The sequence below is a fragment of the Populus alba genome, chromosome 1 (genome assembly GCF_005239225.2).
Source record: "Populus alba chromosome 1, ASM523922v2, whole genome shotgun sequence".
In the NCBI taxonomy this organism is placed as follows: Eukaryota; Viridiplantae; Streptophyta; class Magnoliopsida; order Malpighiales; family Salicaceae; genus Populus; species Populus alba.
The window spans coordinates 6,415,116-6,441,206 of NC_133284.1; the positions used below are offsets into that span (position 1 = coordinate 6,415,116).

The 26,091-nt window shown below is 33.8% G+C and overlaps 4 protein-coding genes across 10 annotated transcripts; 1 reads left to right on the forward strand and 3 right to left on the reverse strand.

The window, feature by feature from the left end:
• The first annotated feature begins 3,496 nt into the window (after nucleotides 1–3,496).
• Nucleotides 3,497–7,004, forward strand: LOC118042748 (protein NRT1/ PTR FAMILY 6.1). 5 transcript variants are annotated; one of them, XM_035050473.2, is made up of 6 exons: nucleotides 3,497–3,850; nucleotides 3,957–4,017; nucleotides 4,311–4,564; nucleotides 4,895–5,112; nucleotides 5,216–5,796; nucleotides 6,037–7,004. In XM_035050473.2, the coding sequence occupies exons 1-6, from the start codon at nucleotides 3,790–3,792 to the stop codon at nucleotides 6,914–6,916; spliced, it is 2,055 nt and encodes a 684-aa protein (XP_034906364.1). In that variant the 5' UTR covers nucleotides 3,497–3,789; the 3' UTR covers nucleotides 6,917–7,004. The 5 variants fall into 5 exon arrangements, with proteins under 5 accessions (XP_034906364.1, XP_034906369.1, XP_034906367.1 ...); XM_035050478.2 differs by having other exon boundaries at nucleotides 3,497–3,846; nucleotides 3,957–4,121; XM_035050476.2 differs by having other exon boundaries at nucleotides 3,497–3,846.
• A 2,297-nt stretch (nucleotides 7,005–9,301) lies between these two features.
• LOC118042782 (E3 ubiquitin-protein ligase At3g02290) lies at nucleotides 9,302–13,344 on the reverse strand. Of its 3 annotated transcripts, none has more exons than XM_035050494.2 (5): nucleotides 12,741–13,344; nucleotides 11,601–11,830; nucleotides 10,481–10,913; nucleotides 10,268–10,377; nucleotides 9,302–9,716 (listed from the first exon to the last, which is right to left on the reverse strand). In XM_035050494.2, exons 2-5 carry the CDS (start codon nucleotides 11,718–11,720, stop codon nucleotides 9,690–9,692), a joined length of 690 nt encoding a protein of 229 aa, XP_034906385.1. In that variant the 5' UTR covers nucleotides 11,721–11,830; nucleotides 12,741–13,344; the 3' UTR covers nucleotides 9,302–9,689. The 3 variants fall into 3 exon arrangements, with proteins under 3 accessions (XP_034906385.1, XP_034906377.1, XP_034906393.1); XM_035050486.2 differs by having other exon boundaries at nucleotides 11,601–11,812; nucleotides 12,741–13,343; XM_035050502.2 differs by lacking the exon at nucleotides 12,741–13,344 and adding an exon at nucleotides 12,554–12,709 and having other exon boundaries at nucleotides 11,601–11,812.
• Nucleotides 13,345–17,882: 4,538 nt separating this feature from the next.
• Nucleotides 17,883–19,065, reverse strand: LOC118042799 (uncharacterized protein At4g14100). The gene is made up of 2 exons (XM_035050513.2): nucleotides 18,534–19,065; nucleotides 17,883–18,323 (listed from the first exon to the last, which is right to left on the reverse strand). The coding sequence occupies exons 1-2, from the start codon at nucleotides 19,012–19,014 to the stop codon at nucleotides 18,154–18,156; spliced, it is 651 nt and encodes a 216-aa protein (XP_034906404.1). The 5' UTR covers nucleotides 19,015–19,065; the 3' UTR covers nucleotides 17,883–18,153.
• Nucleotides 19,066–19,668: 603 nt separating this feature from the next.
• Nucleotides 19,669–24,857, reverse strand: LOC118042806 (uncharacterized). The gene is made up of 4 exons (XM_035050526.2): nucleotides 23,434–24,857; nucleotides 22,085–22,656; nucleotides 21,766–21,985; nucleotides 19,669–21,094 (listed from the first exon to the last, which is right to left on the reverse strand). The coding sequence occupies exons 1-4, from the start codon at nucleotides 24,640–24,642 to the stop codon at nucleotides 19,748–19,750; spliced, it is 3,348 nt and encodes a 1,115-aa protein (XP_034906417.1). The 5' UTR covers nucleotides 24,643–24,857; the 3' UTR covers nucleotides 19,669–19,747.
• Nucleotides 24,858–26,091: the final 1,234 nt, after the last annotated feature.

Consider the following 26,091-nt stretch of genomic DNA (forward strand, 5'->3'; position numbering starts at 1 on the left):
GGATTTCATCGATTTAGTGGTTGAAACTCTTTATAATTTTTATTTTTTTGAGAATGTATAAAATTATTATCATCATACTTAACCGCTTTGTCCATTATAGAGATGACCATGAGTATTTATAAATTGGATTTCTTGATATTTATACTTATTATCATTATTCTTTAGGTAAGGAATTTAAATATTCATAAACTATCAAATTTTAATCATTTAATACACACACACTCACACACTAAATTCAAATATGTATATTAATATATTAAATGATAAAATGATAAATATTATCCATGTATTTATTTTTATATTAATATTAAGGTGTGTATATATCATATTATATTGGGGGGAAATCTAAATATTTTACAAATATATTTATATAATATAAATATATATTTTGATTTAAATTCATATAAGTTTCAAGTAAATTTAATAATATACCTATTATTTATCAAGTCTAAAAAATACTTATTTATTTAGGTAGGATCTTTAAATTGTTATCCCTGTTCCATGGATGCCATGTACTACAGGCTCACCTGTGAGATTCATCCATCTCAGGGGGGAGCTACAGGGACATGGGAGGGACAACAACAACTCCCCCCAAAGTTTCACATCAGTCCTTATATTTTCATGAATGTTTTCAGTTGTGTCCTTACAAATAAATAAATTGCCCCCTCCAAAATAGCTGTGAGTTTAGAGATTGAGAGAGTAAACAAGAATTTTATATTCATGATCTTCTTAATTTTTATTTTTCGATTATGTCATTTTGTTTTTTAATTTAATAATTATAGTTTGGTTTTGTAAAATTGATGCTTGATATACCATCAAATAATATTTGAAATTATAAACATGTAAGGCAATATAAGGCATAAAAGATATTAAATATATGATGGAAATACAACATGAGATAAAGACATAAACGACCACAAGTTAAAATAATTATCCAAGATGTTTTTTTTATTATTTGATTTTTTTATTCTCTATCCTATCCTTTCACATTAAATTCATTTGAGTTTGAATTTAATGTTTTGTTTCAATTAAATTTATACAAGACTCTTGTAAAATTAAAAATAAATTTCAACATTAAATTAATACTTGAATAAATCAAATAAAATTTATTTTTTTTTATTCAAACTAATTAAAACTACATAAACCTAATTTCAAATGAAAACAAATATCCAATCTCTTTTTTTTTATAAGAAATAACATTTTTATATTGGTTTTCCGTCTTTGGCTGGAATCAGCATGCTTCTTATCATCTCCGACCATACCCATGCTTTTCTGGTTTCTATCTGGGTTTTCTGACTTTCGATTGAAAAAATATAAAAATACGCATCTCGTCCTTGATACTCGTCCATCTCCAACCTGAAAAACACGCATAATAAGTGGCTGTTTCGTAGTGTAGTTGCGGGTGAGGTTCATCCACAACCACACTACCAGGTGTTTGGTTAAAGGAACAAAAAATGTGGTTGCTGGTAGGGCCCATTAATTTTAGTGGCTGGACCGCAGGTATGCTGACAAATTATTGTCAACAGTGGAGCATGGCTCCACTGCGCACTGTTCACATTTTAATTCACTCGCACTGTTCACGTTTCCAGGTTTGTTTTTTTTCTTTTTTTTGAAAAACCATGAAAATGAGTTTAAATTTTTTTATTTTTTTAAAAAAATTATAATGACGTAGCATTTGTGAAATTTGATCGCAATTCCAATTATGTTATTGCCGGGTCCGGCCCAGTTAAAAAAAATTCAGTTTTTATTTTTATTTTAATTGTGTTCTATTCAAAAAATTAAAAGAAAATCACTTGATGACGTAATAAAAGATTCAGTTTTTGTTGTTGCGCGCTTAAAAAACCATGAAAAATATAGTCCTTGTTGGATAGATTTCGTATGTGATGAGTGATGACATTGCACATAGTGTAATATAATAATAAAAAATATTTGATATCAATATTATTTATTTCATGATGTAACAACAGTAGTTAAATTTATAATATTTAAATTAAAATCATTAATATTAATATATATATTTTTTAATTATTTTATAACCTCAATTTGAAAAGCATTTTTTTTTAACCAAACACATTAAACTACTTTTTCTTCGACCTCAATTTCAACCACAGTTTTAACCAAACACCTATTTTTTCAAACCAACCTCAACTAAAAATACTTTTTATAAAATAATTTTTTTCAAACCACAACCACAAAAGCTACCGCAATACCAAATATTAATCTAACTCCACCCTACAAGGTCACGTGACGATCACATGCACATCATTTTTTCATAATCACACAATACATGCTTATAATTACAAATTAAAAAATAAACACGAAGAATATAATTTAATCGGTTAGACTTTAAGTTTGTTCTTTAAAAATTACTAATTTGAATCTCATAAATTTTAGAATTTACTGAATTAATTAAAATATATACAAGCTGGTTCAGATAGCTATATTAATTAAAAATTAAAAAGAGAGAGACTCATAATTCATTCTTTTCTTCTTCGTATAATCCCAATTAACGCATGCCTACTCAACCTTGTACCCATCGCCTACCCAATTCCTTCAAAAGGGCTTCCACTCTCTCCACGAATTTTTAGACTTGATCACTGAAACAGATAACCAATTAAAGACCTTTGCTTGATCGAATAAACATTGACACCATTAAATAAAAAGGTACTCGCTCGTGTTAAAAGCAATCCCGAGCAGATATCAATTAACGCTAACCGATAAGGATGAGTTTGGGAATGTCGAATTGTTGAATAATTTTGATTTTTTTTTTAATTTTAAATTAATATTTTTTTATTTTAAAATTATTTTAATATACTGATATTAAAAAAAAATATATATTTTTTTTAATATATTTCCGAGATAAACACAACTTTAGCTTATCTTTCTATTTCAAATCAACATCATTAATTAATATCGATACTATATACCAGTAGGTGGTCAATTTTTTAGTGGACATTTATTATTAGACAATACTGCTCTTTTTTCAGGCTGTTGTCAATTTATAATTACTATTTTTTCTCGTCACAACGCCCCCTTTTTATTTGTTAGAATCTAAATTAATTTAGGTGTGATGCTACTCGCCTTTCAACAATTTATAACATCACCGCTGCAAAAAAAGAAAAAACAAGAAGTCGTCGTTTCAGCTCGGGTAAAAAAAACTATAGCTATATTATTAATAAAAAAACAAAATCTTTATATCATATTTATAATAGAAATTAGATTTATGATACTAATTAAATATGAAGATATATATATATTATATATATATATATATATATATATAAAATCTTAATTTCTTGTACTGCTAGAAGGTATTCTTATTTTAAAAAGAGTGTATTATTAATGTTTTTTTATTTGAAAAATTGTAAATGAATACTGTGAAGAGCGATAACGCAACCCCAACCCTAACTCTTATCGATGGCGTCACCATGACCTCAAAAAAACAAAAAAGATTGCAAAGCATCAGCTTTCATTGAAGTCTGTAACACCAAAGAAAATCGATGTCTACCCGTTTTTCCCCGCTGGATTATCTCTCCGCGAACTGGACCACCATTCATTCCATCAGCACCGCCGACTACCGAGAGCGAGAGGGAGCGGAAAGGTTATCGGTATAATTACTTATAAGCCGAACTACAATAATGATGATAGGGCGGGCAGGCAGGCAGGCAGGCAGGCAGCAATCAATAATGTTGGGATTGTACGTGCAACTATATATGTCAAAGCATTAATGCAACGTCTCTTTACTCTCTCCAGATCACTCTTGCTTCTTTCTTTCTTTCCTAACTTTCAATGGAGGATCATTTATTGCCATTTGTTTTAATCTCTTCCAATGGGGCTTCATCGTGGGTTGGTTGGCCCTCCTTCATTGTTCTTGCCTCTTGGTTTCATTTTATTACTGGCTAGCCAGGCAGCTGCTAACTGTCCCATAATCACGAACCCTTTTCACTTGGATGCAGGACCATTGAAGTTGCATGTGAAAACATTATTCACCCACTTAAGCTCCGGTACCGCAGCTAGGTATCTAAGCTAAGCTCTTCTTATATAAGACTGCCTCAGTGTTTTTCAGCTGCTAGTTTAGTTACGTTATTCTCAGGAAGTCATTTTCTGGACTAGCCTTAGAGGTGATGGTGTTAAATTTCCATAGATACATAGTTCATTAATTAAATCTTCTATTTGTTCTGCATCAGAATGTTAGAGAGTAGAAGCTTAATTGCTTTTATATGTATATGAGGAGTTACTAGTATGTGTGATGATAGTAGAAAGTAGACACAAATTGATGCGTATTATTGTTGGCTTAATTAATCTTACAGGGAATTAGCCAGAGACATGGGTTCCGGTGAAATAAAGTCACCAGAAGGTCTACCAGAGACACCAGCAACATATGATGGAGTTTCAAACCCAATTCATAGCAAGAAGCTTGGAATTCACTTCCTCGAGTCCGACAATAGGAGGATGGCTTTTGGCCGTGGATATACTGGAGGAACTACTCCTGTTAACATCCATGGGAAGCCTATTCCTGACCTCTCAAAGACAGGTGGCTGGATTGCTGCCTTATTCATTTTTGGTAAAGCAACTTCTTCATATGAGTTTACATTCCATTTCTCAGAAAACTGTCACATGAGGGTTAATAATTAAGTCGTGTTTTCCGATGTAAAAACTGGGAGATTAAATTAAGGTTGCACTACAATTATGATAGACAGGTGAATTGGACTAGATCAGAAAAACAAAAATACATAAGAGAGTTTCTGTAGTCATAGAATATGATATATGCTATATATTCTTTCGCGGATTTAATTTATAACTTGTGTTCAAGAAGTGCAAGATCATGTGTATGTTTGTGCTTGGTCAAATCATATTTCGGTCCCTCACTGAGCTTGAATCTTTTTTTGTCCAGGGAATGAAATGGCAGAGAGGATGGCTTACTTTGGCCTCTCTGTTAACATGGTGGCCTTCATGTTCTATATTATGCACCGACCCTTTACCAGTTCATCCAATGCAGTGAACAATTTCTTAGGAATTTCTCAAGCTTCCTCTGTGCTTGGCGGATTTCTTGCAGATGCGTATCTCGGTCGATATTGGACAATTGCAATTTTCACGACAATCTATCTTGCGGTAAGATGTGTTCATGAACACGTAGTCGTCAATTAGTTCCTCAAGTTCAATCCTTAGAGGTTTACTGATGACGCGTTTTCCTTTCAATCTTTGTTTCCTGGAGGGCTTGACGGGTATAACCTTGTGTGCAACAATGAATGTCTTCATGCCGGACCAGGGTCAATGCGATCAGCTATCCTTGCTTTTGGGTAACTGCGAGCCAGCGAAACCATGGCAGATGCTCTATCTTAACACAGTTCTTTATGTGACTGGATTCGGAGCAGCAGGTATAAGGCCGTGTGTTTCTTCCTTCGGAGCCGATCAGTTTGATGAAAGAGGTGAAAATTACAAGTCTCATCTGGATAGGTTTTTCAACTTCTTTTATCTTTCTGTAACTATTGGAGCAATAGTGGCCTTCACTCTAGTAGTCTACATTCAAATGAAACATGGATGGGGATCTGCCTTTGGTTCACTGGCCATAGCTATGGGCATGTCGAACTTGTTATTCTTTGTCGGTACTCCTTTGTATAGGCATAGATTGCCAGGAGGCAGTCCACTAACAAGAGTTGCCCAAGTTCTGGTCGCGGCCTTTCAGAAGAGAAAAGCCTCGTTTTCCAGCAGCGAGTTAGTAGGCCTTTATGAGGTTCCTGGCAAACGTTCTGCTATAAAGGGTAGTGGAAAGATAGCACATACAGATGACTTCAGGTATAATTGCTAATCTCTTGCATTTTTAATATTTCATGGATTAATACGGTTTTAGGCTGTGTGAATTTTGGTTCTCAACCTCTGGCTGTTTGTTCAATGGTTTTGGAGGATTTCTCTTACAAGTTACAAGGAAATCTGTTTTGGTCATTCTTTAAAAAACCTAAAAAAAACAAAACAAAAAAGGGAAAAGGAAATCATATTTTTCACCATATAATTTCCAAAACTTGTGGGCTTCAACAGATGTCTGGACAAGGCAGCATTGCAATTGAAGGAAGATGGTGTAGATCCAAGTCCTTGGAGGCTTTGTACGGTGACTCAAGTAGAGGAAGTCAAGATACTTATAAAGCTTGTTCCAATACCAGCTTGCACAATAATGCTCAATCTAATCTTAACAGAGTATCTGACTCTATCAGTACAGCAGGCATATACTTTGAATACACATTTGGGTCATCTCAAACTTCCAGTAACAAGCATGCCCGTGTTTCCTTGCCTCAGTATATTCCTGATATTGTCTCTCTATTACTCGGTATTTGTTCCACTATTCCGGCGCATTACCGGCCATCCTCGTGGTGCTTCTCAGCTTCAAAGAGTAGGAATCGGTCTGGCATTTTCAATTCTTTCTGTTGCCTGGGCAGCCATTTTTGAGAGGTATCGGAGAAAGTATGCTATAGAACATGGCTACGAGTTTAGTTTCTTGACTCCCATGCCTAACCTGAGTGCGTACTGGTTGTTGATCCAGTATTGCCTGATTGGAATAGCTGAAGTCTTTTGCATTGTGGGCTTGCTTGAATTTCTCTACGAGGAAGCTCCTGATGCAATGAAGAGTATAGGATCCGCTTATGCTGCACTAGCAGGTGGAATTGGCTGCTTTGCAGCAAGTATATTGAACAGCATTGTGAAATCAGTGACAGGGAACCCAGACAAGAGGCAGCAATCATGGCTGTCCCAGAATATAAATACTGGTAGATTTGAATATTTCTACTGGCTGCTTACAGTTCTGGGTGCGATAAATTTCTGTGCCTTTCTATATTCAGCCCGTAGGTACAAGTACAGGGCAGAGCAGAAATTTGGGATTCAGGAAGTTGTAACCATCAAACAAAACACCCCGGCCAGGGGCTAGCAAGCTGTATATGAACTCGAAATCTAAGATGGACAAGTACCACTTTCACAATTAAATTTCTCTCTTCCAGTGCAAGATTTCCCCTTCATGAAGTTTCCCTTCTAAAACATAACTTAGAACAAGATAAAAAATGAATCACTGCTGCATTTTCCTGCATTTAATCGAGTTGCTGGCAACATTTAAATTCTGCGCCCTGCCCTTGTCATTATCTCAGCCTTTTCAGGGTGCATTGAAGATCCTGATATTGCATGTGCGCTGTGTGAATGATCATGGTTTTCAAGAAATGGCATATTCCCTAGTGATCAAGTTAGGAGGCCGTGCCAATGAGTGCCAGGGTCCAATATGTTTGGTTGGAAGCTAGAGCCAGCCCCTCTTTATGGCTGGTTGCCCGTATGGAACTGTCCAGTGTCCCCATGCATGCCTGTATCTGTAACTGCTGAGCTTCTTGTCTGTTGTTCACCCATATATATGCATGGGGCTAGCAAAATATTAAATGCCATCAAACTAATTGAACCTCAGAGCCCTTCTGATAAAATTAATCTGCATAACCATAACATGGGCCATGGCATGGCCTCAGGATTCGATAAACCACTCAGAGCTGTCCAGAATCCTCCGTAGACTTTAGGTGAACAAAGTTTGTGTTTTCTTCTAACTAACTGAATTAAAGAAGCTTAAAAAAGGGACCATTAGCTAGGCACAGGCAAAAATTTGGCCATAGAACACACATAGGTGGTGATGAGCTCTGATGTTATTGTCCAGTGCCTTTGCAAGCCTCGTCAGTACGTGGTAAAAACAGGGGGGAAAAAAACAGGGCACTTCAATACTTCACCAAATAAAAGGAAAAAACAGGGGGGGGGAAGGCGCCAAAATCTCCATGCCCGTGGAGAAGTCTTTCTGAATTTGCTAGCACTTCAATAGAGTGTTGATTTATCAATCATAATATTGCATTATTATAGAAATTATAAATTAAAGAAAATGTTGATTTTTAGTAAAGTGTTTAAAGACTCTTTAATTCATAAACGATAAAATCTTAAAGTATATTCGAATGTATTTTTTAATCAAATGACATATTTAATCTTAAAATACATCCAAAATACATCATAACCGTATCTCTCAAGTATCCTAACCATATCCCTCACCATCTTATTATATTCCTATGTGTTCAAAAGAAATTATTTTTTCATATATAAGAAGTTATTGCTACCTATCCGTTACTGTATAAGCCCAACACGGATACAGTAGCTTTTATGAAGTTTGCATGCTCCTTGGTATCCACATAAATCTATATCATTCTTAATGCGTTGTTTATTGTGATACATTCTTATTTTTTAAAAATAGTTTTCATTTAAAAATTTATTAAAATATCTTTTTTATTTTTAACATATTAATACATCAAAATTATTAAAAAATATCAACTTAATATTTTTTTAATATTAAATATATTTACAATGTCAGATATGTTTATTAGATCAATACTGGTGATTTTTCAAATATATTTTTTTCAGATTTTAATTTTATTTTTAACATTAATTCATCAAAATCATAAAAACACACTTAGAAAAACAATTAATTTAATAATGATTAAAAACAATTTCAAAAGCAAGTTGAATAACTTCACCAAATGCAAAGTTGGATCACTGGCATGAGTAGTTTTTAAGTGGTCCAATCTTGCTAGTGAAATCAAACATCTGAAACAAAAAATTACTTTCATGGGAATTCAGGACCCGCATTTGTTTTTCATCAGTTTTTACAGTTATGGTTAATCAAATTATATTTTGTATTTTAGGACCTATTAAAAAATTAAATTTAAAATATAATTTTTGTGAAATAATTTTTTATATACCTTTTTAACTAAATTTCATAAAACTATTTATTTTTGCATTTCAAAAGTGCTTTAAAATTTTTTTTTTCTTTGTTTGAAATTAATATATTTTTGATGTTTTCAAATCATTTTGATGCACTGATATCAAAAATAATTTTTAAAAAATTAAAAAATATTATTTGATGCATTTCCAAGTAAAAAACACTTTGAAAAACAACCTTAACCATACTTCCACCAAACATTTTACACATGTTTTTTTGTTAAATATAAACTTCAACCATATTTTTTACCAAACACATCTAAATCCAACTAACCATATTTATTTAAAACTTACTTTTTTAAAAACCACAACCACAAAATCTACATAAAAAACAAACACAATTATGCACATCCTGTTCACAAGTAGCACTTACTGTAGCAGAACCTCAATATTTCACAAGTAGCTTCTTAATCAACAAACACGTACAGATGAACAACAATATAATTACACAAAATAGCAAACTAGAAAGTGCAGGCGAAGTGCTTCGATTCTTTTATGCTGGAACTGATTACGTTATTCTAGATGCCACACAACGTTGTCTTATTATTTGGGTTCAACCAAAGGTGTATCATAGTCAAGCATCATCCTATAGTTTGAACCATGAGGTAATAATATCAGCAGTACTTAGGCTGTGCCTTGTATGAATCGGCATAATGTTTATGAATCAGTTTATATAAGCTATACACTGATCAGTAGAATATACAAGAAAAGCAACCAGCATTTGACCATCAAGTGCAGCAGGAAATTACAAGGTAGTGTAAGTAGAGAAAATGAGAAATTGTTTTATGCAAAAACCTTTTTTTTTCTTTTGAGAAATCTATGCAAGCCTCTTTTAAATAAAGCTCAGGGCGCTTTTATTTACACTCCAGCCAGCTCTTCCTCCATTGACGGTGAATCAGATGCACACCAACTTAAGGGCTTTCACAAAACTCCATTTCCTAGCATCCCAAATGGAAGTGGTTCATCAAAAACACCTCAAGAAATCTGGTGCTATTATTAGGATTTCCATGTAAATGGAGGACTGATTCTAACACTATTTAGTGAGCAATAACTCACAAAAAGGAAGTGAACATAGCACTCTATAGTGACTATCCAATATTTGAGATCAGTTCAAAATAAGTAATATGTAGGTGCAGAAAGCAGAGTAAATGTAAAGTTTTGATGGCTGTGATTTTATCAATATGAGATGAGAGAGAAAAGTGTGCATGTCTAGAAGTTTACACTTCAACGAATTGTCTTTCACTTCCTCGTATGCCATCTCCACACTGACGGAATGATTAAAGGCTTGAAATTATATTTCTAGGCTATCTGAAAAACTGGCCATAGTTTTAGCAGTTACTGATACTAATTTGGTCCATACAGACAAAATTAAGCCTGCTTACAACCTTTCCAGAGATCAGTGCCTTCACAGTAAGGTTCAGGACTCAGAATTTTTTATATTTTTTCAGTAAGAAATTGACTGTGTAATCTAAGGAGAAATTCAGCATACCTTGCCACATATTGGACAACTTTCACTTCTTTCCAACCATTCATAAATGCAGCCAAGGTGAAAATGGTGAGAGCATCGAGTTGTGATTTTAGGATTTTCTGGGGTGTACTCTGCAACATGATCATTCAAAAACACCTTACTGGAGGGAACAAGAAAAACGCATAACTTAAAAGCCACAATCTGATGCAGCACAATCTAAACACATTAAATTACCATCAAGACAGGTAGGGCAGGCATCTTCATCTTCAGAAGATGGTTGCACATAAGTTAGCCCGTATGCAACTTTTGTTGCCAATGATTTGTCTGACAGCTCTGAATAGCCAAGTTTATTGTCATCTTCAGAATCAATCCCGTTTCTTCTTCTTCCAAAGCCCAATGATTCCACGGCAGAACTGCTCATATTTCTTCTCAGTGGTTGTGATTCTTCTTGGAAATGAGTCATCGACTTCCTAGAGACTAAACCATAACGCTGCAAACGAGCATACCTCTGATCAGTATCATAAGGGAGTGGCCTGGATGACGAGAGTTGAGTGTCATTTGCAGAACCATCTGGTAATCCTGTGCCAACTCCAGTTGATGCCAAAGAAGTACCTTCTTGGGTTGGCGAGACAGTCCTACCTTCAAGTCTGTGAAACACTGTACCATACTGCAAGTGCATGGCAGAAGGTAATAAGTGCGTGCATCACCTAACTGGAATGAACTAAAACAACAAAAAATATGAGGATGTGTCACAACAGCACCAAAGAACATGCCTTGGAAAGGGAAATCTATTATGACAATCACCTTAGAAATTAGGATCTTTCCATGATCAAGAATATAAGTGATTGTGTAATTTAGTTAATCGGGTTTTTTCGAGCCAGTTTTAAGAAACTAAACCTCAAATCACAAAGCACACATAGGAGATAAGTTTCATTAGAAAGCATAAACATGAGAAAAACTTTGGTCACAAATCGGTTGAAATATTTTGATAGAGCGCACCATGACATTGGAATTGCACCCAAGGGAAAGGTACTGTTTAATCATTTATTACTCTGGGGCACCTAAAGGGTTTATTATGACTATTTGCATATACTCCAAATCCTCTGGGTTAAATGTTTATTTCATGCTTTTGTAAAATCTGAGCTCGATGCAATCACAAGATTATATACGTTCATTGAAGTACAAATTAGCAAACCCCTAAAAGACCTAACCCCCTAGATTTAGCCCAAATGCCTTGGTTGCATGATCTTATGCAAACAATCTCCACAACAAAGAGCCTAGAGTTTAGCAAACATCTGTGAAATGAAAAAATCAACAGTAAAGTGTGTTGAGTTGCCTGTATTTCAATGCTTACCCCACTGCGTAACTGGTGGAAAAAGAATCTTAGGCAAACGCAGTGCCTATATATTGAATTGCCCGAGTAAGCATGTTCTTCATGTTCATCACTGCATGGGCAGCAGCAAAAAGCACCCATCTTTGTGCTTAAAAAATAAAACCCAAAAAATTGGCTGTTGACAACTAGGAAGCAACAAGCTAGGAATCAAGGATGCTATATCTTCAGCGAACCTGTACAAAACAAACAAACTTGAAGCACTCCATAAGAAATGGTATCAGCATAATTGGAATGATGAGAAGAAAGGTGAATGACATAAATCATCGGCCAAAGAGAAAGAATCTAAAGTTCTTAGCAGAGAAACCCTCTTGGGCATTAGGTCCTTCTCAGAAGACCTTTTGGAGTTTTCAAGGCCGAAAATACTTTATCTACAAACTTTGAAAGGAATAGATACATTAAAATGCCACCACGCTTCTACAAACCAGAATGGCAAATAACACTAGTCAGCAGTGAAGTCAATTCTCAAGAATCTCAAGGGCAGTCGTTTCACATGGTTATGCATTTGGAAATGGCAAACAATTGCAGATGGAGATATGCCTGATAACACCATTTCCAGAAAGTGATAACGGGCATGAAATTCCTCTGAAACCAGGAGCAGTGTCATGTTCATCTAAACTAAAAAAAACGAATGCTCTCTTTGTCTATCATTGAAGCTTTGAAAGGGGGGATTTGATGAAACTCTTGTTTTGTGAGTTGCTATGGACTGTAATTCCTTCACAATGGAATAATAAATCAATATATTAGCTACGATAGATTTTTATTTATTTATTTGAAAATAAATAGCAATGTACTAGCAGTATAATACAATTGTTTTTTTTTTAAAAAAAAAAAAAAACTTAATCTCACTGTAAAACAACAGCCAGCCTAAACTTAACAAGCAACAGAAAGACACTAATTCCTTTATAATCACTCACCCTACAAATTATAGAAGAAGAACAGGAAGAATAAATTAAGAATCTGGCAGTATATGAATATTGATGATCGCAGGTTGTGTTGTGAGAACTGAAAGTGTCCTAGGGTTTGGTTAACGCGTGAATGGAAAAGGAAAAAAAAAAAAAAAGAGGAAAGGAATGGAGAGAGCGGAAGTTTCCTTCCACTTACCTTCAGTACAAGTGAAGAGAAAGATCTGCAGCAGCAACCCCAAAAGGAAAAGAAAATCTATAAAGTACGCCACAGCGCCAACGACCTCTGCAGTCCACGAGGAGAAAAAGGAGATGAAAATATGTCTTGTTCCTTTCTTATGATGATTTAGTGTTTTGGGAGCTAATGGCAGGGACAGGGAGGGGAGATTTTTTTTATTTTTTCTATTATTTTATTTTATTTTATTGAATAGTTAACAAGATATCATTATTTACTTTTAAAAATTGCAGTGAATCAAATTAAAGGGAAAACAAATGGATAGATACTTTTTAAACAGGATTAACAGAGGCTAAATGTCGGTGAGATTAAATTAGCTGAATGAGTAGCTCAATATTTGTTTTCAAAAGATAAAAAAAACTCTCCCTCCATTATAGCGTGGAATTAGGTGCGTTTCTAGGGTCCGGCATGAGAGAGACTGCTCAGCTTGATAATAGTTGAAGAAGTCGAGGAGCCCTCCGTAGCCCAGTGCGACACAGCCGTACAGAGTTTGTTGGAGAAGAAGAAACGCCACTTCACAGATGTCTTCAAAGCATTCATGACCATCCGGAAGACAAGGATAGTTGAAAGTCAAAAGAAGGTAGCTGGATCGATTGTTTTTCTATACTCGTTTCGGTGCTGTCGGTTTTGGAGGCTGTTTTGGTGGAAGTTTGGTTTTGATTATTTTTTAAAGTGTTTTATATGTTGAAATATATTAAAATTATATTTTATTTAATTTTAAAATTATCAGATATCCGAAACAAAAAATAAATAAATTTTTTACAAGAAATAAAATTTTTAAAAATATAGATTGGCCTGTATTTTCAAATATTCTTTTATTATATTATTATTTTTTATAAAAATAATTTATTTAAAATATTTTTTTATTTTAAAAAATTATTTTTAATATTAATACATTAAATATTAAATAAAAAAATTAAATTATTTTAAAAATATTTTTAAAATACCAAAACAACATTAAGATACATTAATGCCTTGTTTGTTTCAAGGAAACTGAATTCCAGGAATTCAGTTTCCTTATTTTTCTTTGTTTGACAACCATCCGGAAAGTTAGTCAAAGGAAAGTTAATTCAAGTCAACAAGTAAATTGCTTTTTACCCGGAGGAAAGTGTTTTCCTTTCCTTGTCAAAAGGAAAACACTTTCTTTTATTGATAAAACACATCTTCCCCTCCCTCTATCTGTGTCCGAAAATTATAACAAAAAAAACCTTGATATTGTTTATTTGTTGTCTGTTCCGAAGAAAACAATTTCTCTATATTTGTATTTGCTGCGCAAACAATCTATCATTGTTGGGGAAGCTGCCTCTTAATTTTTTTCTCATACCCAATTTGATTTTTCATCTCCTTGTCACATTCAAACAATCTCACAAAAAAACCCAACCAAATTTATCACAAGCAAACAAGCCATTAAAAACACAACTTTTCAAAGAACATTCGGCCCAACCAGTCCTACCTTGTTTCCCGAACAAAGAGAACAAAGAGAGAGACGCAAACAGGAGGGGAAATTGTCGGGGGGGATGAGAACTGGGACTGAGGAGCAGATCCTTGAGGGGAAGAAAAAGAAAGCTGAGAGAGAACAGCCCGAGAGAACCCAAGGGAATGATAGGGGAATTGAGAAACTGAATGAGGGGAACGAGGGGAAATGAAACCGGGAGGGGAAACAGAAGCAAACCCATATCCAAAAGTGCAAACCATTCTGTAAAGTGAGAAATCAGAACCCTATACAAACAATATCCAAAAGTGCTTGGAATGAGTATTAAAATTTGAAAATACAGCAATTAATTGTTTTATATATATAAGAGAAAATGATGCAAGAAATTAAAAAAAAAAATTATGGCAATTGTTTGAGTTTTGAAGGTCTAAATAATTAAATAGAGAGATTGTCTATGCTAAAAGAATTGGAATTAATAACTACAATTGAATATTTTTACAGTAATAGCAATTGAAAATGGTAAGCTTATATTTCTTTCAGAATTGAAAATGGTAACCCAAATATATAACTCTTACCATAAACTAATTTGGCTTTCTTCATATAGAAAAAAAAAACTTATTTTAAGCTTTTAAAATTAAAAAAATATATATATTAATAGGTTTTACATAAAACAAAATATTTCACAAGCTTATTTCTCTATAATATGATATGATATATATAGTTATATTTTATAAAATAAGCTATGTATGAAAATATGATATAATAAAAAAAAATCATCATTATAAATACTTTTTAGATTTTATTTTTTTATTGTAAGTGATTAAATATTCTATATATATTAGATAAACTTGAAAAAAAAATTAATTCATTAATAAATTATTTTTCAGTTTATTTTCCATAACACAACAAAATACTGGAAAATGTTTTTCAGTTTATTTTTCATAACACTACCAAACATTGAAAAATACTTTCTTGAAATTCATTTTTTTTAAAATTCGCTTAAAAAAACACTTTACTGCAAACAAACAGAGTCTAAAACGAAATAAATAAACAAGATGCATTTGAGCCCAATGCTCAAGCAAAAACCCATTGGCATTGGTTGGAAGATTAACACTCCTCTGTTAATCCTTGTCGAATAACTTTCTCATTTCAGAAATTTAAGCGGGTGACGTTTTAAAAAATAATTTTATTTTATTCTATAATATATTTTTTTGAGTAAAATATTTTTAGATTTTAAATTTATACAAATTTATGTGTAACTATATGATTAATAAAGTTTTGATATCTTATTAAAAAATTATTTCAATTTAAAAATTTTAATTGTTTATGAAATTCCAATAATAACTTTATATTAGTCTCTAATAATTATATTGGAAATAGTTTTCTTTAGGCTTGTGTGCATGGTCTAAAAGCAAAAAAACTCATCCATATGTGTCTCGTTTTCTTCTTTTTTTTCTTAAAAAAAGAGATGTTCGTGACATTTTGTTTATTTAAGTCATCCATATTTATGTTTTTTAATTATTTTTTAGGACGTCGAATCAAAGTTTGGGTTTTTAGACCCTGGACATCAAATTATTAACTTGTTTTCATCTAAAATCATCTCAGAAAAAATCATAAAAATCTCAATAAATTCTTTTTAACTATAAAACACTCTAATTATTTTTAAAACAAAAAAAAATCAAAAAGAATTTTTTAAAAAAAACTTCATGCCCCCGGTGTAACTGTTCTAGCAAAAGCTAAAAGAAAAAATCACCTTAACTAAACTTTTCTTTTTAAAACAAACTAATTGACACCCAGAATTGTCTTTTACGATGCGAATGTTAGATCCCAATTAAGATGATCTTGGCTTTTGAGTGTGCTGCTATGTTTTTCAAATCTTTTCCCTTGTTGATCGGTCCCTATATATACAAATCAAGGGATTTTATGCTGGTGTTTTGTTTCCATTATATATATATATATATATATATATATATATATATATATATATATATATATAGAATTTCATGGATCATTAAATTTAATATAATAAAAATAAACTTCACAATAAATTTACGGGAAGATAAATTTAAAACTGAAGTTTAGCTAGTAATATAAATTTAAATCTAAATCAATTTATTAACTTAGATACTATTATTTAGGTTCTATATATATAAAAGTCTGATGTCATTAACAGAAATAACTATAATTTAAAGCCACAACATTTACGGATTATCTCAACACATAAAACAATGTTAATACAACCCGCGATGATAAAATAGCCAAAATAATCAATTTTAAAGACAAAAAAAAAAAAAAAAAAAAAAAAAAAATAATAAAAAATCATTTTTATTTTAGTTTATACTTGTATATTGCAATATAATTGTTATTGTAACTTGTAACTATATCGATATTGGATACTTGAACCACCACCTAAGCCTAAAATTTATTTGTTGGATGTGTTTTCATTCTAACATTGCAAGCACCGATGCTTGGGTAGTAAGTTAGACGTTAATTCAAGTGAATCTAACATTTAATTATTTAAAAAATTAAATAAAATAATATTATTTGATTTTTAGAAACCAATCTTTTTCTAGTAACTTGGCTTGTTATATGTTAAAACTTGTTTGAAAGTATAATTATAATTGTCTTTTAAAATATTTTTCATACCAAAATACATTAAAATGATATTTTTTTTTAATTTTTAAAAATTATTTATGAAATCATTATATCAAAATCCATGAAAGATATAATTTTTTTTTAATTTTTAACAAAAAAATAATTTTTTAAAAAAAATATAAATTAACTTGCATTTCCAAACTTTTGTTTATTTTCTAAATTATCCTTTCAATCCTTCAAGTACATTTAATTATTTTTTAAAAAAATATTATTTGATTTTTAAAAACCAATATTTTATAGTAAACTTCGCCTCAACCATGGGAGCAGGTCACCAAGTTATCCTTTCAAGGAGGCCGAGTCTTATAACAATACTTACCAAGTGATAAATCCAAATATAAAAACTCAATCTCTTGAGCTCAGTTAAAGAAAGGACCAACCTCCTTTAAAATTAACTGCATTTTAGATTTTATTTTTTACACACCCACAAGATATATAAAACTTCAAGTATTTGTTATATTTTCATTAATATTAATATAATATAAAAGATAACCTGTGTAAAAAAAAATTTAATAACTCAATATATTTTCATTGATATTAATATTATATAAATAATAATGTATAAATTTTTTTTAAGAATCCAGCATATTTTCATTTGTATTAATATATATGTCAGTAACATATTTGCTTATTAACATATAGCAGTTATATTTTCCATCAACATCATTATAATTACAAGAGATAGTTTCTTTTTTTAATAGTACGGGCAATTTTATGTTTTAGTCTTTTTTCTTTATAAAAATAATCATATACTATAAATAAATCATAAATCCATTAAACAAAAGGTTTATAATCTTTATTATTTTTTAACTGTATATTTATTTTTAAAATATTTTTCTATAATATTATTATATTTTCTTTTAAAAAATCACTAATTTAATTATTAAAGAATTTTTAAATTCACTGAAAAAAAACTTTTGATATCGGATACTCATCTCCAGCTAGTCAAGAATGAATCAGATTATCCAAAAAAAAAAAAAAAAATTAACCAATTATCGAAATTATAAACTTTACCCTGAATATGCAAAATTCAAAATATAAACTTTACCCCAAACTACATGAATTTTTTTTGTGCACATCATCACCGATAAAGTATCAACCCATGTTTTGCACTTCCATAGCAATTACGCTTTGGCCTAAAGCAAACTTAAATGCAGAAGAACAGACAAGAGTTCAAAATGTTATTGAAAGCCTCCTCATCAACTGATGAGATTGCATAAAGAACTGATTGATTATTAGTAAGATGAACATCATCACACTATCTTAGCAGAAAAACACATAAATCATTTATGCTCAAAGTGCCAAGGAACCTCTCAGAACTCCACCCAACAAATTCTCTCGTGAAGTAGCAGAGATAGGATATCCAGCTTCTGGGATATTGCCAAAGCAGTACACAGGAGCTTGCCATTTTGCATCCTCAAGTGCAGCTCCCACTTCAAAAGTCATGACATGAGCCTCCCTCCCTGTGAACATCTTAATCATAAGAAAACCAACGCAATTTGCAAACCCACTTTGAAATTCCTTTTAACATGTCAAATTAATTTCAGTAAAAATAACTATCTAAACTGATATAGAATATAGTAATGACCCATAAATATAAACAACCAGACTGGTACTGTGACAGAAGTAGAAAAGGGAATGCGGAGACCAAATTGGGAAACAAAGATATATACCAGTGTAAAAGACCCAGTGAACAGGCCTTTTGGTGACAACATCTTCATAGTACCAGATGAAATCCACTTTCTCCCAAACGTTACAAAGAAAGCCATCCACTTGTCGTTGACCTAGATAATTAGCTCCATCAAGCCAATTAGGGCGAAGAATTCCAACCTCCAAATGCGCGGTGGAACACTCCTTGTTGGAATCTAAAGTGTAAAAGAAGGAAGTACCATTGTTCCATTCAAGGTCATACAGAACCTTGCCTAGTTGGTGTTGTATGATGTTGAAGTTTCTACCATTAGTCCAATCGTACCAGAGATCTATTTTTTGAAGTGTTCCACTGTAATTCATGAATAGAATTGCGTGGAATTGGTGAGGCCATGGCGCTGGAGTTGGGTCTCCTTCTCTGGATGATTTGATTAATGGTGAAAAGAAGAAGAGAAGGAGAATTGAGATAGAGATAGAGATAGAGATGGGTCTGGTTAGGGAGGCCATCTTTACTCGTTGAAGATGGCAACGCGTGGTGGGTAGGGGATTTTGTTTCCGTTTTGGTCTTTTTCATTTTTTTTATGGGTTAAATTGTAAGAATACCCCCAAACTTAAGAACAAAATCAAATAACCCCCTGAACTATATGATTCTCTTAATTTACCCTTTTTATTAAGGTTTTATTGAAAGAGCTCATAATTTACCCCTTTTTTGACCTAAATAAAAGGCTCAACTGTTAACATGTTCCGCAAGTTAAAGTGGGAAATAAAGATAATATTACGAAATTGCACTTTTAAAATATTTCGTCCGCTTTGCAGATTTAAGAAGCACGAAGCTGCAAAATAGTTCATTTACGTGAGAAATGATTGGAAACAAAATAATTAAACAACCAAATTGCTTGTTTTTCACAGAGAATAATACCAAGTAAATTTAGTTTTTCATCAGGTATAACCACAACGATACATAGGATAGTAAAATTATTTTAATATATTTTTTAATAAAAAAAAACACCTCCGCTGCATCACTCACGACCTATCATTTCAAAGCTCCAAACAGGAAATGAAGGTGGGAGAACTAAAAATTAGAGCTGAGGTGAGTGAGATTATATAAAAGTGCACTTGCATTTCCAGGGCTATATAAACCATTCAAATGAAAAGAAGTGCGAATCAAACTTTGAACATTCACAACTCACTTGAAAATTGCCGAAACACGTTGTATTGTACAGTAGTGTGTATTTGTTGTCTAAATATACTTCATCCCTGAGATATATTGCTGTCTAGAAATAATGGTCTGGGCTATGGTATAAACAATTCCTAAGCATCCTAATATCCTGATCTTAATAACATCTGATATTATAATGGATGGCAGATTAAGGGGAAGCGTGATCATTGGTGACGAGTCCGTCTGCTTTGTGCTACTCCAAACAAACCGGTTGAAGAGTATATGGCTGGGAAACGTGAGAATGAGGATGGCTAAATTCTTGACTGCAAAGAACCAATCAGGGCCACCAATTTCAAGGCTCCAACCAAAATTACCATGCCATGTATCTTCCCATATGCTGTAGAGGGCTGTCAAGACCAAGTAGGCTGATATGGCCACTGTAACAGGGAAATACCTTTGTTTGTCCCCAAAACCAGCCACAAAATCTGAGTCCTGGTTGAGAAGCAGCAGGATAGGAGCCAGGAAGAAGATTGCCTGGGTTGAGCCCCCAGTCAGATTGACGTTCAAGATCAGGCATATAGCAAAGCACATTATAGTAGCAACATTACCAACCGCGGGCATCCAAGCTCCCTCAGCAACCATTCTCTTGATTGTAAAGGTTGGCACAGTAGAGGCGCGCCGTTGCTGCATGAACCTCATTCGTGGAGCAAAATTTGAAGAACTACTTTCACTAGATTGACCATGTCTAATTCCAACCCTTTCAAGAGACTTTTCCCGCATCAGTGAGGCAAGTTCAAACTTAATCTCCAGTGCTATGAGCATGAAGATTGCTGCATATAAACCGAGAAGTGATGTTCTTGCCCCCTCAACAGCCAGTAGAGTAGTGAGCTTCCTGTCTTCCTCCGCCAGGTCTCCAACTTCATCTCCAAGTATGCTTTTGATTCTCAACTGACCCTCCAGCAGATATGTCACAGGAAAGAGGGCTACTAATAAAGCAAATACCCATGGTAGCAGCTTTGTGCTTGAAGCAGATGGAAAATGGGTGAAGACCACAAACACAGAGGTGCAGACCATGGTTACAACAATGAGGGCGTGCAGAACAGCAGCTTGAAGAAAATACTCAGCAGAAATGTATACTCCAAGAGCAATCCCTATTGCAATGGAGAAAAATGTTCTCAGCTCTACCACATACTTAATGGGTATGATGGATGTCACTGCTGCTAAAGTGAGCAGAATTGCAACAATAAGCAACCATGATGGCCAGGTCGGTTTTGATGCCATGAAGCCATAGATGGAAATGTCATCAGACGATTGACGAGCTGCGCTGATTATGTCAGATCGATAAGTCCATGCTAGTGGGATTGGTGGCTGCATCAGGATAAACAGTAAACCTGTTGCCACCACCAGTACTAGGCATCTCTTAGCCGGCTGTGGAAAGAAGATAAGAGTCAAATCAGTAATCAGAACACCTGGCTATTGGTTCAGTTTAAATATAAACTCTTGGAGAGCCTTGAATAACATCCTAACATTTTATTGACAGGACAAGGGCCACAAGGCACCCAAAAAAGGCATTTAGATAGTCAAGGGTCTTACAATAATTATCTTCACATTCAAGTGAAATTTAATAGCATAGGAAAATCTTTTAATTAGAGCTGCTTCAGTTCATTAATCATCCAATTCTTACTATTTTCCTCCACAGAATGATCAGGTTGAAATTAAACTCAAATGAACAAACATAAATCCTCCTTTTTCATCCGTTCACGGAATTTTTAAGCTAAACTTTCTACAAACTATAGTGACGATGTATTATTTACTTAACCGATTCAAATCATTCAAAACTTTTGCACTAATTCATGAGCTTTCTTGTCTAATGGACAATAAGCAGCACAATTCTATAAGTTGCTTCATTTCAGCGAGTTCATCAAACAAACAGGAAATTTCTTGTACTGGAGAGAGAAATAAATATATCTGATCAGATATGTTGGTTGCTTAATAGGCTGGTTGATTTAATTATTTTTTGATTCATGGAGAAAGAATGTAACAGAAAGAGCAAATTCGTGGGAAAAAAAAAGGGAAAGAAACTTCAAGACAAAACAGACCAGGACATGAGAGAAATGCAAAGCAACAATGGGTACACAAGCCAATCCAGTCAAGGCAATGCAGAAACCCAAAAGCAAACCATCAGATGGAGCCCTCCCATTCCACCATTGAAGGGCTTCAAAAATTGTTTCGCGGAAGAGCCAGATTGATAGAACAACCACACCACCATGTACATAACCTTTCCATGGTTTCATCTTTGAGCCTGTTCGTGATTTCTCCCTGCAAAGTCAAGCAAGCAAAGAGTAAATTAATGCCTGAATAGAAGTAACTAGAAAGTAATTTAAAAGTCTTAAAATAGGAGAATATGTCAATACACACTTGTAAAGGAGCAATGGGGGAGTAACAGCCAGTAAAAGTACAGCTGAAACCCATACAACAGGCTTTGATGAAATAAACAGCATGGACAGCTTTGAGGAATACAGGCAAGTCAAAATCCAAACCGCCTTTGGTCCAATCCAATGGTCCACAGATAGTCTTCTTACCAGAGCCAAACCCACAAAGGTTGTCAGAATAACCATATAGCTTGGATACATCACATCCTCCTCCATTCCATGATAGTAAAATCCCGGGTAATTGAAGAAACGATTCTCAATATGGCACAACAGCAATGCATGGCTGATCAAACAAATCTCAGATAAAAAATGAAGTTTTGGTGGGAGAAGAGCTAAACCTGGAACAGCCATGGCGAGAACAACATTTGCGATTATAAGTTTACAGAATGATTTCAGGGACATGCCTGCCATCCAAATATTTAGATCCCAGAAATTATGCACCACAAACAATGTAACTATCAGGCTCCCGAGCACAACAAAGGAAAAATATGATGACAGACTTTTCTTTGTAACAAAACGAGCAAATTCAAATCCAGCAATCGCAGGCAGTGGAAGAAACTGCAAAATAAGGGGAAAATGGGATTAATATTTTTTTTAACATGTAAATTTCCTTTTAATTTTTTTCCCTTCAATATCTGTTAAACATTAATCATAAAGACATAACAGCCTGAACATGCAACAAGTATAAAGTATAAAAGAGAGGAACCAATATAATTAAGCAAAAAATAAAGTGACAATTGTAGTGTAAGAGCATGCACTTTCAAAATAAACTGACGTGTTATTTGAAAAAAAAAGAAGAAGAAGAAGCATGGAGGCAATGGCCACCATGCACCAACTGTGGACAGAATATAAAATCAATAGTAGCTCCAATACAACTAAGCGCAAAAGGAGCCCAAGGATAGTAAGGACAAATTGCTCAAATACTAGGTTAGTTGTTATTGACCCAAATACATTCTTTAATTAAGAGATATGTCATCTCTAAGCTAGATTAATTCCAACAGACACATCCAAATACATTGATTGCACTGGAGTATGAAACAAAAAGGTGAGCACCCAACAATTGTGAAAAAGCAGCCCACAAGAAGCTTTTCAGCTGCTCACACTAACGCTGTACATTGCATTGTGGTCCAAGTTTGCAAACACAAGTTTAGGAGTGGAATGCAATGCTTTAGCCAATCAAACTGTTTAGTCCCATAATCTGCACAGAAGTCCTAGATCGCAACCCCAAGCACGCACAAACAACACACCCACTGTATTTACTCCTACCTCGTAATTGCCAAAAAAAAAAAAAAAACTGGAATCGGAGCAGAGTCTTTGATAAATCAAGGTACGTACCAGTAGAGGAAAACCCACAACAATTGCTCCAGCAGAACTGACGGTTACAGCCAAAGCAGTGAAAGACCAGTAACTAAATGCATCAGAAATCATTCCAAGGGCAGAAGCACCAGCACCAGCAGCCCCTCCAAGCATCGTCACGGTCACAAGCAGATAATTCAACGGAGGAGGAACCTGAATATACCTTCCAAAGGAATGGAAAACAACTCTAACTTCCAAACAAATCACGACAACAATCAATGCAACAGCACCATTCACGACACGAATGCTATGCAACTGATTCGCATTCTTAGTCACCCACCAAAGCGCGCCCCTCGTAGATGCATATAGTTGAAACAAGAACGGAATAAAAAACAGAAGCAACAAATCACAAACAGACGCAGCTGACGAGAAAATCACCGAGTAATGCGAAGCAACATGAAATACCAACGGAAAGAAGAGCAAATTCAAGGTATGAAAACAACCCTCTAGTGGACTAAGTATAAAATTATCATCAGGAACCTCTCCACCATGATATTTCACTTCTTGTTTTGATCTAAATGAAGAAACACGCGGAATTGCAAACATCCAATAGAAGACACAACTAAAAATCATCAGATAATACGCAGCATTTTGCATACCGACTGCAGATATTGTAGCCCAAGTGAATATCGAAGAAGCAGCAAAAGGAACACACGCGAATAACAAACGTTCAAGCGCGAGCACGATAGTAGGGTTTTCTAATTGAATCCATTTGAACTGAAGTGAAGCCCAGGCCCCAATTAAGAAATTCGTTTGTGCACAGAGGAACGCAGCGAGCAAACCAAGAGGGATCGAATTGAAAGTGAAGATCAACGAGGAGCTAAAAAAGAAGGCGATCTGAGCTGCAATTAGGGAAGCCCAGACACAGAAAAACGCACCGGATTTGAAATTGAGTGAGTCGATGATGTAAGCAATCATCAAACCCAGGGTTAGGATGGCGACTACGGGAGCTCCACCGAGATCAAGGAGGAAAGCAGCGCAGGGAGCGAGAGCGAGGGCGATGCGAGTGTTGTGAGCGAAAAAAGAAGCAGAGAAACGAGATCTAGAAGAGGAGGTAGAAGGGGAAGGGAAGTTAGAGTTGGGGGAATAAGGAGAGGCGGCGGGGAAGGAGGAGGAGAAGGAAGGGGAGGAGATGGAGGAGGCGATGTAAGGGCGGAATGACCGCGGTTGGAGCTCCGGCGGTATCATTTTGGCCGTCGCCGGGATACCAGAAAGAGTGAGTTGTGGTAGTGGTGATGACGGAGTGGAAAGCGGAGAGGACCTGAGAGGAAATCACGGGTGGGTTTGGGTTTGGGTTTTGGAGAATGCGTGACCTATTTGGAGGAGTAACAGTCGTTGGATCATGGATTAGCTGGTCCTATTTCTGTCATTATTTGCGCGAGAGAATAATAGGATTCGAAGGTTGCTGATCAATCTGGTTCGATCAATTGGATTAATCTGGACTAAAAAAGAATTAAATTATATTTTAACTGGGTTTAGTTGATTTAATTTTTACCAAATTTATTTTTAAACTTAAGGCATAGATTAACGGATCCAGGTTAATAGCAATGGTAATAGACATGCAAATGTCTGAACTCTTACAACTTTTATAATTAAGCTACTAATTTTATTTATTTATTTATTTATTTTCTTTTTCAAATTAATATTTCATCAATTTAAAATGTGATGTGGCAATCAAGTATATTTCTTAAAAAATTCAAACTGTGGATATCTTGCTATGAAATAGCATTATTTCATAATTATTTTTTTTAAGAAAATCATAATTTAGATAGACTCAACAATCCAAACTGTGGGCCAAATCCACGCCTGGGTGTCATAGCTGTCCAATCAATTGCTTTTTAGTTTCATGCTGTCCAAGGTATTCTTATGTGTCCGTTCAATGTTAACACGTCAAGAGCTGACGTGGCAAGCAACATTTTACCTTTTTTTTCAGTGAAATGCCAGATTTTATAACGAAGAAGGGAAAAAAACCTCTCTTCTTAAGTCTACATTTACGGATTTACCCTTTATCTTCTATTTTTTATTGAAAGAAAATCTAAAACACGTAGATTTTGTATTGTAGCAGCAATTCACGGTATTTTTTTTTTTCTCAGATTGATTCTCAATCCTTGTTTCTTTTCAATCATGTTTTTTTATGTCAAAATTCATAATTAAATTTATCAAAACAACTATTAAAGAGAGACATATTTAAAACAAAGAGGATTAAAATTTAAAACAAGAAAAAAAGCTGGTGGTTTAAAAAATAAAATTAAAAATACACTTTGATCCTCTTACTTTTAAAATGAAAAGTTTTCAGTTACTAAGTATTTCAAAATTTTATTTATTATACAAAATTTCATTTTTTTTATTTGCTAGTCTTTAATTTGGGGTAAGAGATAAAAAATATATAAATTATAGTAGTATAAAGAGAAAATATTGATTGATAATGATTTTATCTGTAAAAATAATAATGATTTTAACTATAAAAATAGTCAATCCTGGTATATTTTTGTTTCACTTTTAAATTACCTGGAAAGAAAAAGATATAACTTTGAAAAAATTTTGAATTTCAAATTGATGCACTGCATGAATAAGTTATTTAGCTCTCTAAAATGTTTTTTTTTTTTATGTGTTTGGGGTCATATATGATTAGAAGTT

Excerpts from the sequence above, each read along its gene's own strand:
- LOC118042748 (XM_073405004.1), top strand. The coding sequence starts at position 3,830 with ATGGGGCTTCATCGTGGGTTGGTTGGCCCTCCTTCATTGTTCTTGCCT. Across the intron at positions 4,018-4,310 it reads AGCTCCGGTACCGCAGCTAG|GGAATTAGCCAGAGACATGG; the intron begins GTATCTAAGCTA and ends TTAATCTTACAG. Across the intron at positions 5,797-6,036 it reads GCACATACAGATGACTTCAG|ATGTCTGGACAAGGCAGCAT; the intron begins GTATAATTGCTA and ends GGGCTTCAACAG.
- LOC118042782 (XM_035050494.2), bottom strand. The coding sequence starts at position 11,720 with ATGGGTGCTTTTTGCTGCTGCCCATGCAGTGATGAACATGAAGAACAT. Across the intron at positions 10,914-11,600 it reads TCCACCAGTTACGCAGTGGG|TATGGTACAGTGTTTCACAG; the intron begins GTAAGCATTGAA and ends ATGCACTTGCAG. Across the intron at positions 9,717-10,267 it reads GTTGTCCAATATGTGGCAAG|GAAATGGAGTTTTGTGAAAG; the intron begins GTATGCTGAATT and ends TTGGGATGCTAG.
- LOC118042799 (XM_035050513.2), bottom strand. The coding sequence starts at position 19,014 with ATGGCCTCCCTAACCAGACCCATCTCTATCTCTATCTCTATCTCAATT. Across the intron at positions 18,324-18,533 it reads TCACTGGGTCTTTTACACTG|GGAGGGAGGCTCATGTCATG; the intron begins GTATATATCTTT and ends AGATGTTCACAG.
- LOC118042806 (XM_035050526.2), bottom strand. The coding sequence starts at position 24,642 with ATGATACCGCCGGAGCTCCAACCGCGGTCATTCCGCCCTTACATCGCC. Across the intron at positions 22,657-23,433 it reads TTGTGGGTTTTCCTCTACTG|TTTCTTCCACTGCCTGCGAT; the intron begins GTACGTACCTTG and ends CTTATTTTGCAG. Across the intron at positions 21,986-22,084 it reads CCCCCATTGCTCCTTTACAA|GGAGAAATCACGAACAGGCT; the intron begins GTGTGTATTGAC and ends TTGACTTTGCAG.